The sequence below is a fragment of the Anolis sagrei genome, chromosome 1 (assembly GCF_037176765.1).
Source record: "Anolis sagrei isolate rAnoSag1 chromosome 1, rAnoSag1.mat, whole genome shotgun sequence".
NCBI lineage: Eukaryota > Metazoa > Chordata > Lepidosauria > Squamata > Dactyloidae > Anolis > Anolis sagrei.
Window position 1 is genome coordinate 322069154 of NC_090021.1, and position 16258 is coordinate 322085411.

The window sequence follows — 16258 nt, forward strand, 5'->3', positions numbered from 1 at the left end:
TTACCAGTATTGAATGATTCTCAGAGAGCTTCATTAGAATCCCCCAATCTGATTCACAAAATGCTGTGCAACGAATGGCATTCTGTTTATGTCCATGTTGTTTCAATAATAAAACTAGATTTTGTAGTTTCACTGTACTCTTTTTCTGTCAAGTTGGGTTGGGTTTGAAATCTTACACCATTTCTAACTGAACAACATTTCTAACTGAACAAGTTTGCGGTTTGTAACGCAAACAGTCAAGGCTGAAGAAACTTGCTGGTCTAGTTAATCAACTAGGTTTACAGACTTAAGAAGCAGCTTATTCACTAAGCAATGTGAAAGTGTATTAACAGACTTGATGTAAATAATACGTACACTTTTCTTAAAGCAATACGTTTTAAAGGATTTTATAGGTCAGTTAGAATCAGCCTGCTAGTGTTGTCTGGCTGAAAATGTATTTGTGTTATAAACTGGAATGCATGATTGAGCAGTTTTAACTAAAACTATAGAATTTATTTGAAGGTCCTTCAACTAGTTTCTGTAAATGATGAAAAACTGTTGCATGACAGGAGCAACTAGTTACTAGCACATGTTCCTTTCAGCCATTTGCTTATCTTCCCTTTGGCCGTAATACATTAAGCACCTGCCACCCTCTTGGAACTGCAGTGAGGAGGAGTGAGGTTGTTGTTCTCTGTGATTTCCTTGAGAGAATTTCATTCACTGCTACAGCTGGAACTACTAGCTGTTAAAAGTTGTTTTGAGGATTCCCAGCACAGGGAATAACTTATCAGGACTACAGCTCTCTGAAACCACTAAGTAATTTTCCCAAAGGGGGACAAGAAGGTCGTTTTGAAAAACATTTTGGTAACTTCTGATAATTGCTTTTCAGCTCTCCATAGTATCTGTACAACTATAGTTCCCAGGATCCTGTCAGTTCTACTTTTGAAGGAAATTGCTCAATTGCTGCCAGTGAAGAGTGATTCATTTGTAGTCTGGTCTTTGCCAAACCAACTCTGTAGTGGCCACTGACCACCCTGGATCTGTTTCTTTATGCCAACACTTTAATGCATCCAACTGAAAGCTCAGTTATGCAGGGCTGATGCGCCACTCCCAGCAGTGGAATCCCAATAACTGATGTACAAACAGAGGTACAGAATTGAGAGAGGGAAGATTTCCAATCCAAAGACTTCCCAAGCTTTCTGCAGTCTGAATACTCCATTAATATTGATTTAATTAAGTTGGTTCTAGTGTTCAGTGTTCCCTCGCTACTTTGCGGTTTGCTTTTTGCAGACTCGCTGTTTTGCAGTTTTTTTTAAAAAAATGAATTTAAAATACAGTACTGTATACAAGTAGTGAGGGAACTCTGGAGGAGGAAGGAGGGGCGGATGGATGGATCTCTGCATAGGCTCAGCCTCCTCGCCCTCTGTACCTTCCTCCTCCTCCCCCTCTTCCTCCTCCATGGCGCCATCACACATTCATCATGGAGCCCAGGCTGGGCGCAAGCTCGAGGTGGAGGGAAAACAGTGCCCAGCAGCACCCAGACAGAGAGAGAAATTGATTGAGAGAAGGGGGGGCGTCTTCCAGAGGGAGGGCGGACAGGGGACATACGTATATGTATGTATACTGTACATATACTGTAAGTGTCCCTGCTTCGCAGATTCTCACTTATCGCAGGTGGTCCTGGAACGTAACCTCCACGATAAGTGAGGGAATACTGTATTCACATCTCTCGGTCGTCAACCATTCATAGTTTATATCATTTGGAATCCATTAATTTCTCAGATCTGGAATGCATATGAACATGGGGGAGTACATCTGCACTGTAGAACTAATGCAATTTGACACTACATTAAACTACAACTGCTATGATTCCACAGCATTGACCAATGTCAATGCTGTGGAATCATAAGAGTTGTAGTTTTACAAGGTCTTTAGCTTCTCTGCCAAATACAGTCATGTCATACTGCAACAAAGGGCAACTCCCACGATTCCATAGCATGTTAGAAAGTGGTGACATGCTGCATTAATTCTACAGTGTAATTGCACCTGAAAATTGCAGTCTTTTGCAATTATCTGTGTTTTGGGTTTGCCTGTTTTTTTAAAACCATTTAAGTTTGTAATGCTAACCTATATCATTACCCTTTCAGGTGTTAGATACTTAGTTCCATATGATTCCTGGTTGTTGATGTTTTGCTAGCTGTGGCAAGATCATCCAATTTGATGGACACTTAGAATGTTTTTGTCTATCTGGTGTCTGCAGTGGCTAGAAATACCCTTTAAAGCATTGATATCTAGGTTTTCCCTCCTGGAGAGAAAGGACATGAGTGCTCTGGTAAACTCTCAATGTGACTGTTGTAGTGTTTTATGTGTGGCCCTTGGAAACATCATTGTGGCAATATGAAGGGTACAAACCGTAGAGATCATGTGGCACCTAGCTTTCAAAGTTGCTCTGATTTCTCCTTTGTTTTCAAAATTCTGCTTTTGATCTTTAGCACAAAACAGCATGCTTTTATACATTTTCATCTCAGAGCTTTTACAGAGATTAATGAAGCATACTCTTGGTAAGTGGCTACAGGTCTAGAATCTAAGTAGTCTATGCTACAGATTGAATGGTGTACATTTCTTTAAATCCCCCAACAGTATTTCAGTAGTACACCACTAATTGAGTTAAGCCTTTTTGCAGACTGCAGTCGCTCCGTCTGCTTTGAAAGTTTTAGTCATACAAGGAAAGGGAAAGCAAAAAAGGCTCAATTTTAATGTATAACAAAACAAATAGAGGAAAGTAGTACAAGGAAATACATTTTTTATTTCAAGTTTTGAATCCTCCTCGAACCATTGGATGATGATGAGGAGGAGGAGAGGGACAATTTTATTACCTGCCTCTGTTTGGATAACCTTGGCAAGTCACAGACTCTCAGCTTCAGAGGAAGGCAGTGACAAAAGCCCTCTGAACAAATGCTGAGAAGAAAACCATCTGATAGGTTTTCCTTAAGCTAAGTTGGAAATGACTTAAACCACAAAACAGCACAAATGGTTACCATCTTCAGATATGTGTGAACGTGATATATAGTGTTTGTGGTCTCCTACTTCTGTGTCACTAATACATCACAATAAGCACAGCAGGACAACCACATATCCTGTGCCGTGGCATTTCTCATGCATTTAAAAAAAAAAACATTGCTAGGCTTATATCGCACCAGCTAGACATTTTTGGTACTATTTAAAAGGATAAGCTGGTTTCCATACACTTGGCAGCATTTTCTATTTCTCCAAACTACATTATTATCTTGTTCACACAATACATAAACGACTGAAACCCTTGTTAACCAGAATGTGGCATCTGTGCCAAACAGTGGTAAAAGAGCTCATATTGGCAAGTTTTGTGTTGGTTGCAGGATATTCTGGTCGTTTTATGAGGTTCTGTGATGCAGTTCCCTCTTTCAGAAATGGATTACTAAAACCATAGTCTCATTTTAAGAGAGATTTATTTATTTATTTATTTATTTATTTATTTATTTATGTGTTTGTTTTTTGTTTGTTTGTTTGTTACCTACCTCTCCTCACAGCTCAAGGCTGGGCACAACACAGAATATGTCTGAAACACAAGGTGTAGAACTAAAGCAACGTAACACCATTTTAACTTCCGTGGCTCAATGCTGTAGAATTCTAGGAGTTGTAGTTTGGTGAGGCCACAGCACACTTTGTCGAAGAAGGCTAAATACTTTGTGTGTGTCTGTCTGCGTGTGTCAACTTGAGAAAACTGCATGTCCAGGGAGGTTTTGTTAATATGGAGCTTAACTTTTCATAATAGTGAAACACTTGATTTAGTATATCCAAAAAGGAACACAATTTACGATGCTAACTTTTAAATGGTTCGCTGTAGATTTTTTTTCCGTATGAGGAGCGACTTGAGAAATTGCAAGTTGCTTCTGGTGTGAGAGAATTGGCCGTCTGCAAGGACATTGCCATGGGGATGCCTGGGTGTTTTACCATCCTTGTGGGAAGCTTCTTTCATGTCCCTGCATGGGGAACTAGAACTGATTGAGGGCACTCAACCTGTTCTTCCCAGATTCGAACCGCTGACTGTCCTGCTGGCAAAAGGATTTAAGCCATTGCGCCACCGGGGGTGCCTTAAATACCTTGTAAAACTCCCAACTTCCATGGCGGAGGTTGACCATTGAGTCACACTGGAGGATCTAAAGCAGTGGTACTCAACCTGTGAGTCCTCAGGTGTTTTGGTCTAAAACTCCAGAAATCCCAGCCAGGTTACCAGCTGTTAGGATTTCTGGGAGTTGAAGGCCAAAACATCTGCGGACCTACATGTTGAGAACCATTGATCTAATGATTTCTTGTAAGATATTATCCAAGGGAAGATAGATAGATGCTTTTGAACTGTGGTGTTGGAGGAGAGTTCTGAGAGTGCCTTGGACTTCGAGAAGATCCAACCAGTCCATCCTCCAGGAAATAAAGCCCAACTGCTCACTGGAGGGAAGGATACTAGAGATAAAGTTGAAGTACTTTGGCCACATCATGAGGAGACAGCAAAGCCTAGAGAAGACAATTATGCTGGGGAAAGTGGAAGGTAAAAGGAAGAGGGGGCGACCAAGGGCAAGATGGATGGATGGCATCCTTGAAGTGACTGGACTGACCTTGAAGGAGCTGGGGGTGGTGACGGCCGACAGGGAGCTCTGGCGTGGGCTGGTCCATGAGGTCACGAAGAGTTGGAGATGACTGAACGAATGAACAACATTATCCGAGGTGTAAAAAAATAGCATTTTAAAAAATACTTTTTTGTGGTCCTACACCTCCAACCCTCATGATAGTAGAAGGCCTGCAACATGTGTATGTATGCATACATCTAGTTATTTATTGGCTTTATATCCTTCCTTTCTCCCAAAACAGGATTCACAATTATGATTAGTAATTTTGCTTCTCTTCAGATAGTAAGCAAAGGCTGAAATTAATGAGTTAAATATAGCAAATAATAGCTTGTTTATCATCATCTGACAAGAATGAAGTAGAGAAGGGGGAGGGGAGGAAAGAAGGGACAAAAGGAAGGGAAGGTTGTGTTGGGTTGCATTGGATTGAGTTGGTCCATAGCTAGCTACTTAGATGGTAGGAGTGAAGTCCATCTCTGGGGGAACATCTGCATTGATTGATGAACAAGAGCCATGTAGTGTGCTTCTACAGCTGTGGTTCATTTCTTGCCAGATGTGAGAGCAGACTTATGCCTGTTGCCCAAACAGGCAGTCTAATTTCTCCTTCTCCTTCCTCCCCTGTTCCAAGGTCAAGGAATACAAGAATATATAGCCTTATATCATCCTACTCTGGTTTTCCTTGCCCCTTCTCATCTTCTTTGGGGGCAGCCAGGATATCCAGAGTTTAATGGTACGACATGGCATCTCACGAACCCAAACATCCCTGGAGAGAAGGAGGGCACAAGTTGCTGTTTTAGGCAGCACTCCCATGTTTTTGCCATAGTGTCTCTTTCTGCCCTCAGGAGAGATTGGACTGGGTGACATTCAGGATGATCCTGCCCAAAGTGTTTCCATGTGTTTTCAGAGACTGCCTCTTATTTTACAATAATGCCAAAAAGAAAATAAAAGGAAAAAAGATTAATTCCAGTGGTCTCCGTTAATCACTCCGCATACTACAGTGTCCCTTTTGTTAGCTTACTGCGCTTGGGATTGTTCCAGCAGAACACGCTTCATTGCTTTTTCTCATAGGCAGTAATTGTTTTTGCCCATTTTGTGAGTCTGGCCATACTGAAAAGGAATTTGTTTTGCTTTCCCCCTCTTCTGGTTCCTGAACCAAAATACTTGTTTACTCTTCACCTTCAACTTAAGAGTTCATGGATGTCCATAGTTCAGTGGGATAGATTTCTTCCCACTCTCATTTACATCTGAAAAAATATGAGTATACGTGTGTATTAACTCATCCCCTTTATTAATACATAGTAAAACAATATCAATACCAGAAGAGAATTGGAAATTTACTTTGAAAATACACTTTTTTGTATAAAATATCCCAACACTCTCCCATCATATGTCAAATTTGTTCTTATGCCCCCTTGGACACATATTGGGCTATTTAGAGTTTAAAAAATTAACAAAATAAAGTGGTCAAGAGGGGGAGATATTATTTTTATGGAATGTAGAGTGCTTATAAAGATCTACAGTGCCTACTTTAAATGTTAGGGGAGGCCCTTCTCTCGATCCCACCTCCCTCCTTGCAGGCACAACTGGTGGAGATGAGGGGTAGGGCCTTCTTGGTGGTGGCCCCTTGGCTATGGAACTCCTTCCCCAGGGAAATTAGATCACCTCCCTCCCTCCTAACCTTCAGGAGGAAAGCGAAGACATGGTTGTGGGACCAAGCATTTGCACAATGATTGCCAGTGCAACAATGATCCCTCTGTGCAATAATGATTTATTCAAGTGACAGTCAAGACGGTTCTTGGAATACGCTTTTGGATTGTGCAATTATAAGTAACTGTTTAAGTTTTGGGTGTTTTTTTTTTTGTGTGTCCAAAGAAACTGGAAGTCACTTCTGGTGTGAGAGAATTGACCGTCTGCAAGGACATTGCCCATGTGACACCTGGATGTTTTGATGTTTTACCATACTTGTGGGAGGCTTCTTGCATATCCCCGCATGGCGTGCTGGAGCTGACAGAGGGAGCTCATCCATGCTCTCTCTGGATTTGAACCTCCGACCTATCGATCTTCAGTCCTGCCGGCACAAGGGTTTAACCCATTGCGCCACCGGGGGCTTCTACTGTTTTAAGTTGATATGTTTGAATTATGTGATTTTAAAGTATATGTCGTTTTATGTTATATGTACTCATGGCATCGAATTGTGCCTTTGTTGTGAGCTGCACTGAGTCCCCTTCAGAGTGAGAAGGGTGGGATATAAGTGCAGTAAATAAATAATCAAAGAATAAATAGACAATTCACCAAAAAGTGTGACTGGAAAGACAACTGTAAAAGTAGAACCATTGTACAAACTTTCAATTTTGTTCATGAATCTGGGCTCAGCTCTAAGCCGAGGGAAAGCTCTGCCAGCTCTGCTCGTCTAATTTTTTTTTTACCTGACCCAGTCATTGAAGTCTTTGCAACCCCTGGGTTAGGTCAAAAAAATTAGACTATTCAAGCTCAAATGCTGCACAAAGCTGTGCATAAAACATGAGAATTTACTTCTTTCCTTTTAAAAAAATGTTATTTAAAAAGAGGTCACTAGAACAGACTGTTGCATTGTTAGTAGGGCAATTTATCATGTAACAGTCTGATGCAGATTAAGTGAATCATTGGTTAAATTTGAATTTAAACATGAAAAGGACAAGTTTTTGAATTATATGATCTGGATTATAGTCTTTGTAAGGGCTACCTTCAGTTTCATAGCCTCCACATTAAGATCAGTATGGATGAGATTACAAAAGTTATTAATGAGAAAGAACAGATAAACTGGGAGAGGTTGCAGCAGTTTGCTTTTGCCTGAAACTTCAGGAAACAGGAAATCTCTGCTTCCTCTTCTCTCTCTCTTCTCTACTGAGTTTGAGCACAAAGTAATTTTGCCCTTTGGGTTTGGTTCACACAATGCAAACAATCCAAGAAAGACAAAGAGTGAAAATGAATCATAGAATCAAAGAGTTGGAAGGGACCTCATGGGCCATCCAGTCCAACCCCCTGCCAAGAAGCAGGAATGTTGCAGTCAAATCACCCCTGCCAGATGGCCATCCAGCCTCTGTTTAAAAGCTTCCAAAGAAGGAGCCTCCACCACTCTCCAGGGCAGAGAGTTCCACTGCTGAACGGCCCTTCTCACCCTGAAGGGGACTCAGTGCAGCTCACAACAAAGGCACAATTCGATGTCATGAGTAAATATAAAAATAAAACAACATATACTATAAAATCATATAATTCAAACACATCAACTTAAAACAGTAGGAGCCCCCAGTGGTGCAATGGGTTAAACCCTTGTGCCAGCAGGACTGAAGACCAACATGTCGAAGGTTCAAATCCAAGGAGAGCGTGGATGAGCTCCCTCTGTCAGCTCCAGCTCCCTATGCGGGGATATGCAAGAAGCCTCCCACAAGTATGGTAAAACATCAAAACATCCAGGTGTCCCCTGGGCAATGTCCTTGCAGACAGCCAATTCTCTCACACCAGAAGTGACTTGCAGTTTCTCAAGTCGTTCCGGACAGACGCACACACACTCAAAAACACCCAAAACTTAAACAGTTACTTAAAATCACACAGTCCAAAAGCAAATGGGCAGAGGAGAAAGAATCTGGCACATTTTAAAAGCTGTTGAAAAGTTGTAGAGATAAAATATTTTTCAGGACTGTCCATACAAATCAAATAAACATCCCTTATCTGGAATTCCAAAATACTTGACAAGCCAAAATTGTCCACAGGAGATAGTGACACCTTTGCTTCCTGATGACTCTATTTATAGAAACGTTTCATGTGCAAAATTATTTAAAATTATTGTGCATACAATTAGCTAAAGTGCATGTATGTTTACACTTGGGTACATATATGCCAAATCCAAAAAAGCTAAAAGTCAATATAGTCTGCTTCCAAGCATTTCAGATAAAGGATACCCATCCTGAACCCTTCCCTTTTAACTCTAAGTCTGCAATCCTTCTCTATGAAATCATTGGTTCATGCTGTCATTTCTGTTTTCTGCTGCATAAACCAACAATTTCACTGAGAAGGAAATGGTGGCTTTAGCTCTTAGCCTGTGAAAAATGCCTAGCCACATGTGTGTGGCCTGTGGAGCGACGGTCTCTGGTGGGTTGCACTGCAGAAAGCTGCATTAGGAAGATAACACGCACATGCATACATGATCAAACACACACACCCCTGGTGCTTCCACTTCATGAAGGATTTGAGATCCTTTTCCTTTGTAGGGCAAATTAAGGCACTGCTTTGTAAAATCACGCTCCTCCGATTGGGAAATATTTCCATTATAAATCTTCCAGAATATTTACAAATGAATCCAGTATTGTATCATTGCTGCTGATATTTTTCACTGCAAGCAGAATTTGTCAGCAGAACCTGAAAAGTGTCATAGGGCCCATCCAGACAGGCCCATGACCCGGGACCTGTCTTGGTTTTAACGGAGGCGTCCAAACAACGCCTCCAGTGAAACCAAATTAATTCAGAACAAACCCAAGGTTTCTCTGGAAGTGTCGTTTAATGCTTCACTCCCTCCACGAAAGGCCCCATGTTGTGCTGGCTCGAGCAACGTTTTCCCCGTATGATGGAGAAAGCATCACTTTGAGGAAGTGGTGTGCAGGGTGTCAGAAATATTAAAAATGATTACAAAGGTGTGAGTCAAGCACTGAAAGAGTTAGTAGTCCAAATCCTGTTAGAGTTAGTAGGCCAAAGCTAGCGTCGTCCTGAGCAGTCTGAGGTAAACCTCAGTGGGAGAAAGGTCTCAGTCTGTGAGAAGGCTGAGTGTGAGAAGGCTTCGGTGAAAGAAGCCCCAGGTTGAAGGCCTTATGTGTAAATCCTCATGTGTAAAGCTCCAGTATAAAGGCTGCTGTGTGTAAAAAGCTACTGGGTGAAGCTCCAGTATGTGTTCATTATGAGAGGAGGCTCAGTGAGAGCGAAGCTGTTTATCTGCATGAGGAAGAAGCCCAGCATGGAAGCAAAGAAGGAAGTATAAAGGACTTTATTTGTGTTGTGGAAACCTTGTTGTTATAAATAGTACAACTATATTATTTTACTACAAAGAAAAGCCTCCTATGGAAGAGATAACATTGTTGTGTTTTTGTTCCTTTTATCACTTTGGGCTACTGGGCTGGGTCACGCTGCTGCTAATAAGTTACTCTGCTGTACATTTATGAGGAGGGTCTTTTGTCATTAAGCTCACTTGCCCAACACAGGGCAAGGGATTCACCCCAGCTGCTCCTCGTTTCCGTGGTGAAAACTGGCTAATATGATGAGGCGCTAAGACAGTCAACATAGTTTAGTGACTTGAGTATTAACTATGATTCTGAAGAGCAGGTTTGAATCTTCTACTTGGCCATTGAAAACCATCAGGTGACTTTAGGCAATTTACTCTCTCTCAGCCTTGGGGGATGCTAAAAGCATCCCTGAACAAAACTTGCCAAGAAAACCATGAGATAGGATTGCTTTTGAGTCTGTGAGGATTTGAAAAGGGACGCCATGATGTAATGGGTTAACTGGAAAGATGTGTCAGCAGCTGATTGGCAGAGCGTGCCAGGAGCCAGAGTTCTGATTGGCTGCTGCCTCTGGCTTGCTGCTGACACCAACGGTTCTAACTGTCATTTTCACTTTGGACAGTGGAGAGAGAGTGCTGGCTGCCAACTATCTTGAAACCTGATCATTTTAAGGCATAGGGCATATTTTAAAGACTATTAGAAGGATTATTTTATTCCCTCTCTTCTCTGTCAATTCAAAAAGACCGCTGTATATATTGTTGCCCTGTTTGAACTTTTGAACTGAAGTAAAGATACTAGAGAAGACAATTATGCTGGGGAAAGTGGAAGGCAAAAGGAAGAGGGGCCGACCAAGGGCAAGATGGATGGATGGCATCCTTGAAGTGACTGGACTGACCTTGAAGGAGCTGGGGGTGGTGACGGCAGACAGGGAGCTCTGGCGTGGGCTGGTCCATGAGGTCACGAAGAGTCGGAGATGACTGAACGAATGAACAACAACAACAAAGATACTGTTACTTGTTACACAAACTTGAGTGACATTTTATTATACTTCAGGGCATATCTTGGTTTAAATACTGTGGTAAAGCTTCTGCTTATTTACATTTATCAACCCTCACAGAGTCATCATGGGCTGGATAGGTTTTTCCAAAGCCAGAGGAACAAATTCAATCTCATTTCTCCACCTTTGTTTTTCTTCAGTATCCTCTTGTCTTGGGAAAGGGTTGCAGAGGGGAAGGATTTCATATTCTCCCTCTGTTTCCCTACTTTTCTGCTGAAAAATACCTCTTGGGTGTTTAATTTACCTTCTTTCATAGTCATAGATCTGTATCCACAGCACTTAGTTTGACTCCGAGTTCAAACCATGATTCACCACTATAATGATTTTAGAAAAGATTTGCAAAAAAACTGTTTTTTCTTTTAGTTTGAAAGGAAACAGGATGGAAGGGCTTTTCCCCAAAGCTAATAATGTTTAAGAGACTAGCTGAGAATTACTTGTCCTGGTTGACTTCTGATATCCCAGCCCACGCTCTAATGTGAAATGATTTTATTTTAATGGCACATTTAATGTGTTTAAATTGATTTGTATTGCCACTTTGTATTGTTCATTTAAATGGAGCTTAATGGAATGCTGGAAAATGTCATTTTTCATACTTTGCATACTCTTGGTAACTATCCCATTTTACATACTGCTTTGAATAGAGTTTTTTGTTTTTCCTTTTCAGCATGGAATTCAATAAAGTGAATTTCCACCCAAAGAAATATTTCTTCATTTGTTAGACTTCATATATTTTATTTTTGAATGACATGTTCTGAACAATCGTAGCTGGTAGTTATGTATGATTGACATTACTAAGGACCATTCCTAGGAATTATATTTTGGCCCCAAAATCTCTGGGCTTAAGATGATTCTGACTTGGCATCTATGACTCACAATATTATCACAATATCCCTATGAGGAAGAACATTGCCACACCCCTTCTTTTTTTGCAGATGCATCCCTTTGGGTCTCATGACATTTTCTGTAAAATATTCTTGCAATTTTTCACCTCCAGGGGAAATTTCTGCAGCAAGCAGAACAATTTGGGAAAACTGCCTTTTCTGTTTTTAAAAGTTGCTATCTTAAATGTATTTGTATAACAACAACAACTGGCACAAACAACAACAACAACTGGCACAAGCCAGTAAAGGGTGGTCCCAGTGTTGATCGGCACACTGGGTGCAATACCTAAAGATCTTGGTCTGCACTTAAAAAAACAAGTACAGAAACAAAGTACAGATATTGACAAGCTGGAATGTGTCCAGAGGAGAGCAACTAAAATGATAAAGGGTCTGAAGAACAAGCCCTATGAGGAGCGGCTTAAGGAGCTGGGCATGTTCAGCCTGAAGAAGAGAAGGCTGAGAGGAGATATGATAGCCATGTATAAATATGTGAGAGGAAGCCACAGGGAGGAGGGAGCAAGCTTGTTTTCTGCTTCCCTGGAGACTAGGACGCAGAACAATGGCTTCAAACTACAAGAGAGGAGATTCCATCTGAACATGAGGAAGAACTTCCTGACTGTGAGAGCCGTTCAGCAGTGGAACTCTCTGCCCCGGAGTGTGGTGGAGGCTCCTTCTTTGGAAGCTTTTAAACAGAGGCTGGATGGCCATCTGTCTGGGGTGATTTGAATGCAATATTCTTGCTTCTTGGCAGGGGGTTGGACTGGATGGCCCATGAGGTCTCTTCCAACTCTTCTATTGATTCTATTCAACTCTTTGATTCTATGATTCTATGATTCCAAGGTAAAACTCCAAAACTTGAATCATGAATAAAAAAAGCAATTAACACATGAATCTATCCAAGGCAAGACTTCCAAGGACCGGGAAAGATATCTTGATTCATTTTCAACGTTGCTTCGCCTGAACTACAGATTGTGTACTTGGCACGTTTATCCCCTAATCTACTGATTGTCCCAAGAGGCCTGGAACGGAGTTCGTTTCAGCCTTGACTCTGTTATCAATTTCTCTCAGCCTGGCAGAACACCTAAGAGATTGGGTTGTTTGCTTGTTCTGACAAAAAACATGCCTTCTATCTATTGGCTCATTAATTTCTGCAGCTGGCCCAGGTGCTGAGTTATTCTCAGGCTCAAAGTCATGGGAATTCCCTCTTCCACCATCCCCAAAGCCTTCAGGAACATTCTCATCAGAGAAGACACTTTGAACAGGAATCCCATTGTCATTCTCTTCATCAATAGCAACCTCATCATTAGATACATGAACCTCATTGTCATTCCCAACATCCAGAGTACGCTGATCATTAGACACAATCACAGGCTGAACTCCATCAATTCCAGGGATTGGTTTGGAACTCTTTGCATGGAAACTGAGACTCTTCCAACTTTCACAATCTAGAACAAAGCTTGGGATTGGTCTCATCAGTGCTAGCTGTTGTCATTGTTATCGTGTACCTTCAAGTCATTTCCAGCCCTAAAGTTATCCTATCATGTTTTTTTTTTCTAAGGCTAAGGGTGTGTGGCTTGCCTCAGGTCATGCAATGCAGGAATTTTAATCCTATTCTCCAGTCATAGTCCATCACTGAAACCACTATGTCATGCTTTCCCATGGCTAACACAGTAATGTAAAAATTTCATTGACGTTAATTCATTCATTGTGTTAATAATTAATAATACATTAGTATTACATTTTTAAAAATGATTTAAATTAATATATCTAAGAAATAAGAGTTGCAGAGGGGTTTAAATTTTTTAAAACCCTCAAATTAGTCTCTAAGAGAGAAAAATTACATTAGTGTAAAAATATGAATCATTACTCAGCTCGCTAATGTCATCATCATTAAAACAATTAACATCATGACTTGTACATTATTGTTAAAATGAGTTACAAGCAGTAAACTAATTTTAAGCATTAATTTGCCCCTGGAATTGCCTTGGACTTTCATACAATAAAAATGAAAGTGCTGTATTCATTCATTGGACCATTCTTTTCTGATTTTGCATCAGTCAGTGACCGTTTTAAAAATACAGTAGAAATATACTTTTTTCACAAAACCTGCATTTCTGTATACATTTTACTCTAAAATGGCATTTTGCTGCTTTTGCAGGCCAAGATCTACACAGTTCTTGTCCTTGTGGACAATAGATTAAACATGAGCCAACAATGACATGTGGTAGCTAAAAAAGCCAATGGGATTTTGGTCTGCATAAGTAGGAATCTAGTGTCTAGATCGAGAGAAGTCATACTACCTCTCTATTCTGCTTTGGTCAGACCACACCTGGAATCACACTGTGTCCAGTTTCCTGCACTGTAATTTAAGGGAGAGGTTGACAAGCCCAGAGGAGGGTGACTAAAATGATCAAGGCTTGGGAGAACAAGCCATATGAGGAGCGGCTTAAAGAGCTAAGAAGGCTGAGAGGAGACATGATTGCCGTGTGTGTGTATGCTTATGTATGGGAGTCATAGGGAGGAAGGAGTAGCTTGTTTTCTGCTGCCCTAGAGACAAGGATGAGGAACAATGGCTTCAAACTACAGGAAAGGAGATTCCATCTGAACATGAGGAAGAACTTCCTAACTGTGAGAGCTGTTCAGCAGTGGAACACTCTGCCTTGGAGTGTGGTGGAGGCTCCTTCTTTGGAAGCTTTTAAGCAGAGGCTGGATGGCCATCTGTCGGGGGTGCTTTGAATGCAATTTTCCTGCTTCTTGGCAGGGGGTTGGACTGGATGGCCCACAAAGGTCTCTTCCAACTCTATGATTTTAGAATTGACCCTTGTATCCACAGAACCAGTGCCAGTTGTCTCAGGGGTCCCCATCTGACAAAATATATAATCTCTAGTCATTTTCCAGGTCTTCCTGCGTGATTTTATTGTATTCTTGGGCCACAAATTTTCATTTCAATAGGTTTCACTATTATCTTCAGTATCATATATTCACGCGAAGTCTGGGAATGTATCCCTCATGGGTTATTATTTAAAAATTCAGCAATGTTTTGGAGGACAACAAGATTCAATTTGTGGGATTCTGTGAATTCATCAGTTTGGTGGAAAATGCTGGGCAGATTATAAAATATTTGACACATATCTTTCCCTCATTGCCTTATCATTTATGATTTTTTTTCCCCCTCTCCTCTCTCTTTTTCAGTGAACAGAGTATTTGCCAAGCCCGGGCGTCAGTTATGGTCTATGACGATACCAGTAAGAAATGGGTGCCTATAAAGCCCGGTCAACAAGGCTTCAGCCGAATCAACATTTACCACAACACTGCCAGTAACACATTTAGAGTAGTTGGAGTTAAACTTCAGGATCAGCAAGTGAGTAATTTGTGACTTTCTCAATTTTTTCTTCCTCTGCTCTTACAGGGATCCTTTTCTCTTTCCCAAGTTGCCTAGATCCCCTACCTTTCCCATTCAGCACCCTACATTTGATGAAGTTGGAAAAATTAAATCAGTTGCTATTCCAAAAACTCTCAAAAAGATTAAACAAGTTAATGTTCAATTAAGAGTTCTGCCTCCTTCTCTTTTGGTTTTCAAATTTCTAGCATTGCAGTGACTTAAGCTTCAGTTAAGCATTTAGACATAGAGGTTAAATGTCCATAGAAGAGGGGGACAGACTGTATGAACACAACAAACCTGGGAATTCTAGGTTTGAATTATTTTCAGGCTATCACTCTTTGCAATGCTGGAAATTTGAGGACTGAAGGAATATATCAAGAGTTGAATCAAATTCTTATGGAGACCAATGCCTTGTTTTGCCTCCTTGTAGCTCTCTGCATGGCCTTCTGGTGGCTTAGTGGGTGTCCCCCCCCCCCCCCCAGGGTTGAGAAGGGCGGGGTACAAATATTTGAAATAAATAAATAAATAATAAATTAAGCCACTGGGCTGCTGAATTTGCTGACTGAAAGGTTGGTGGTTTGAATCCTGGGAGTGGGGTGAGCTCCCGCTGTCAGCCCCAGCTTCTGCTAACCTAGCAGTTCAAAAACATAAATGTGAGTAGATCAATAGGTACTGCTCTGACGGGAAGGTAACAGTGCTGCATGCAGTCATGCTGGCCACTTGACCTTGGAGATGTCTACGGACAACACCTGCTCTTCGACTTAGAAATGAATATGGGCACCATCCCTCAGAGTCGGACATGACTAGACTTAATGTCAGGGGAAGCCTTTACCTTCAGCTCCCTTTAGTTACCTGAAAGCTCAAATTAGTTTTGATTACCCCACCAAAAATCCATCAAAGTCCTCAATTTTGTTCCCAAACGAGTTTTCAAAGAAGAACCCTTCTTTGGGACTTAATTCTGGTCCTTTTGTACACAAAACAGTTTCTCCATTGCTGAGCTACAGTATATTCTTGTCTTTCATTTGATGTATCTATTTGTTTTGCTGAATGAACTGCACATCCAAGCTATATGCAGTTGCCGGGATATAAGGTGAAACTCCAGAGAGAAATATGGAGCCATGTTGGTCTATGGAGCCCCATATCATAGGGCTATTGGAAGACTCCAGTGACCTACACCAAAGTTTGTTAACCATGGGGTCATGACCCCATTTGAGATCCTTCTTCTGAATTTGGGGTGTCATGAAAAATTTGTGTAGCTTGCCACCTTGTGGCTG

At 41.1% G+C, this 16258-nt stretch overlaps 1 protein-coding gene across 8 annotated transcripts in view; it reads left to right on the forward strand.

Moving 5' to 3' along the window:
* Nucleotides 1-16258, forward strand: part of EVL (Enah/Vasp-like) — a 220716-nt gene that overhangs the window by 109683 nt on the left and 94775 nt on the right. For all 8 annotated transcript variants that reach the window (XM_060755531.2, XM_060755513.2, XM_060755505.2 and 5 more), the window contains exon 2: nucleotides 14795-14963. In XM_060755531.2, coding sequence (XP_060611514.2) covers nucleotides 14795-14963 — 169 coding nt within the window. The remainder of the gene's footprint in view (nucleotides 1-14794; nucleotides 14964-16258) is intronic.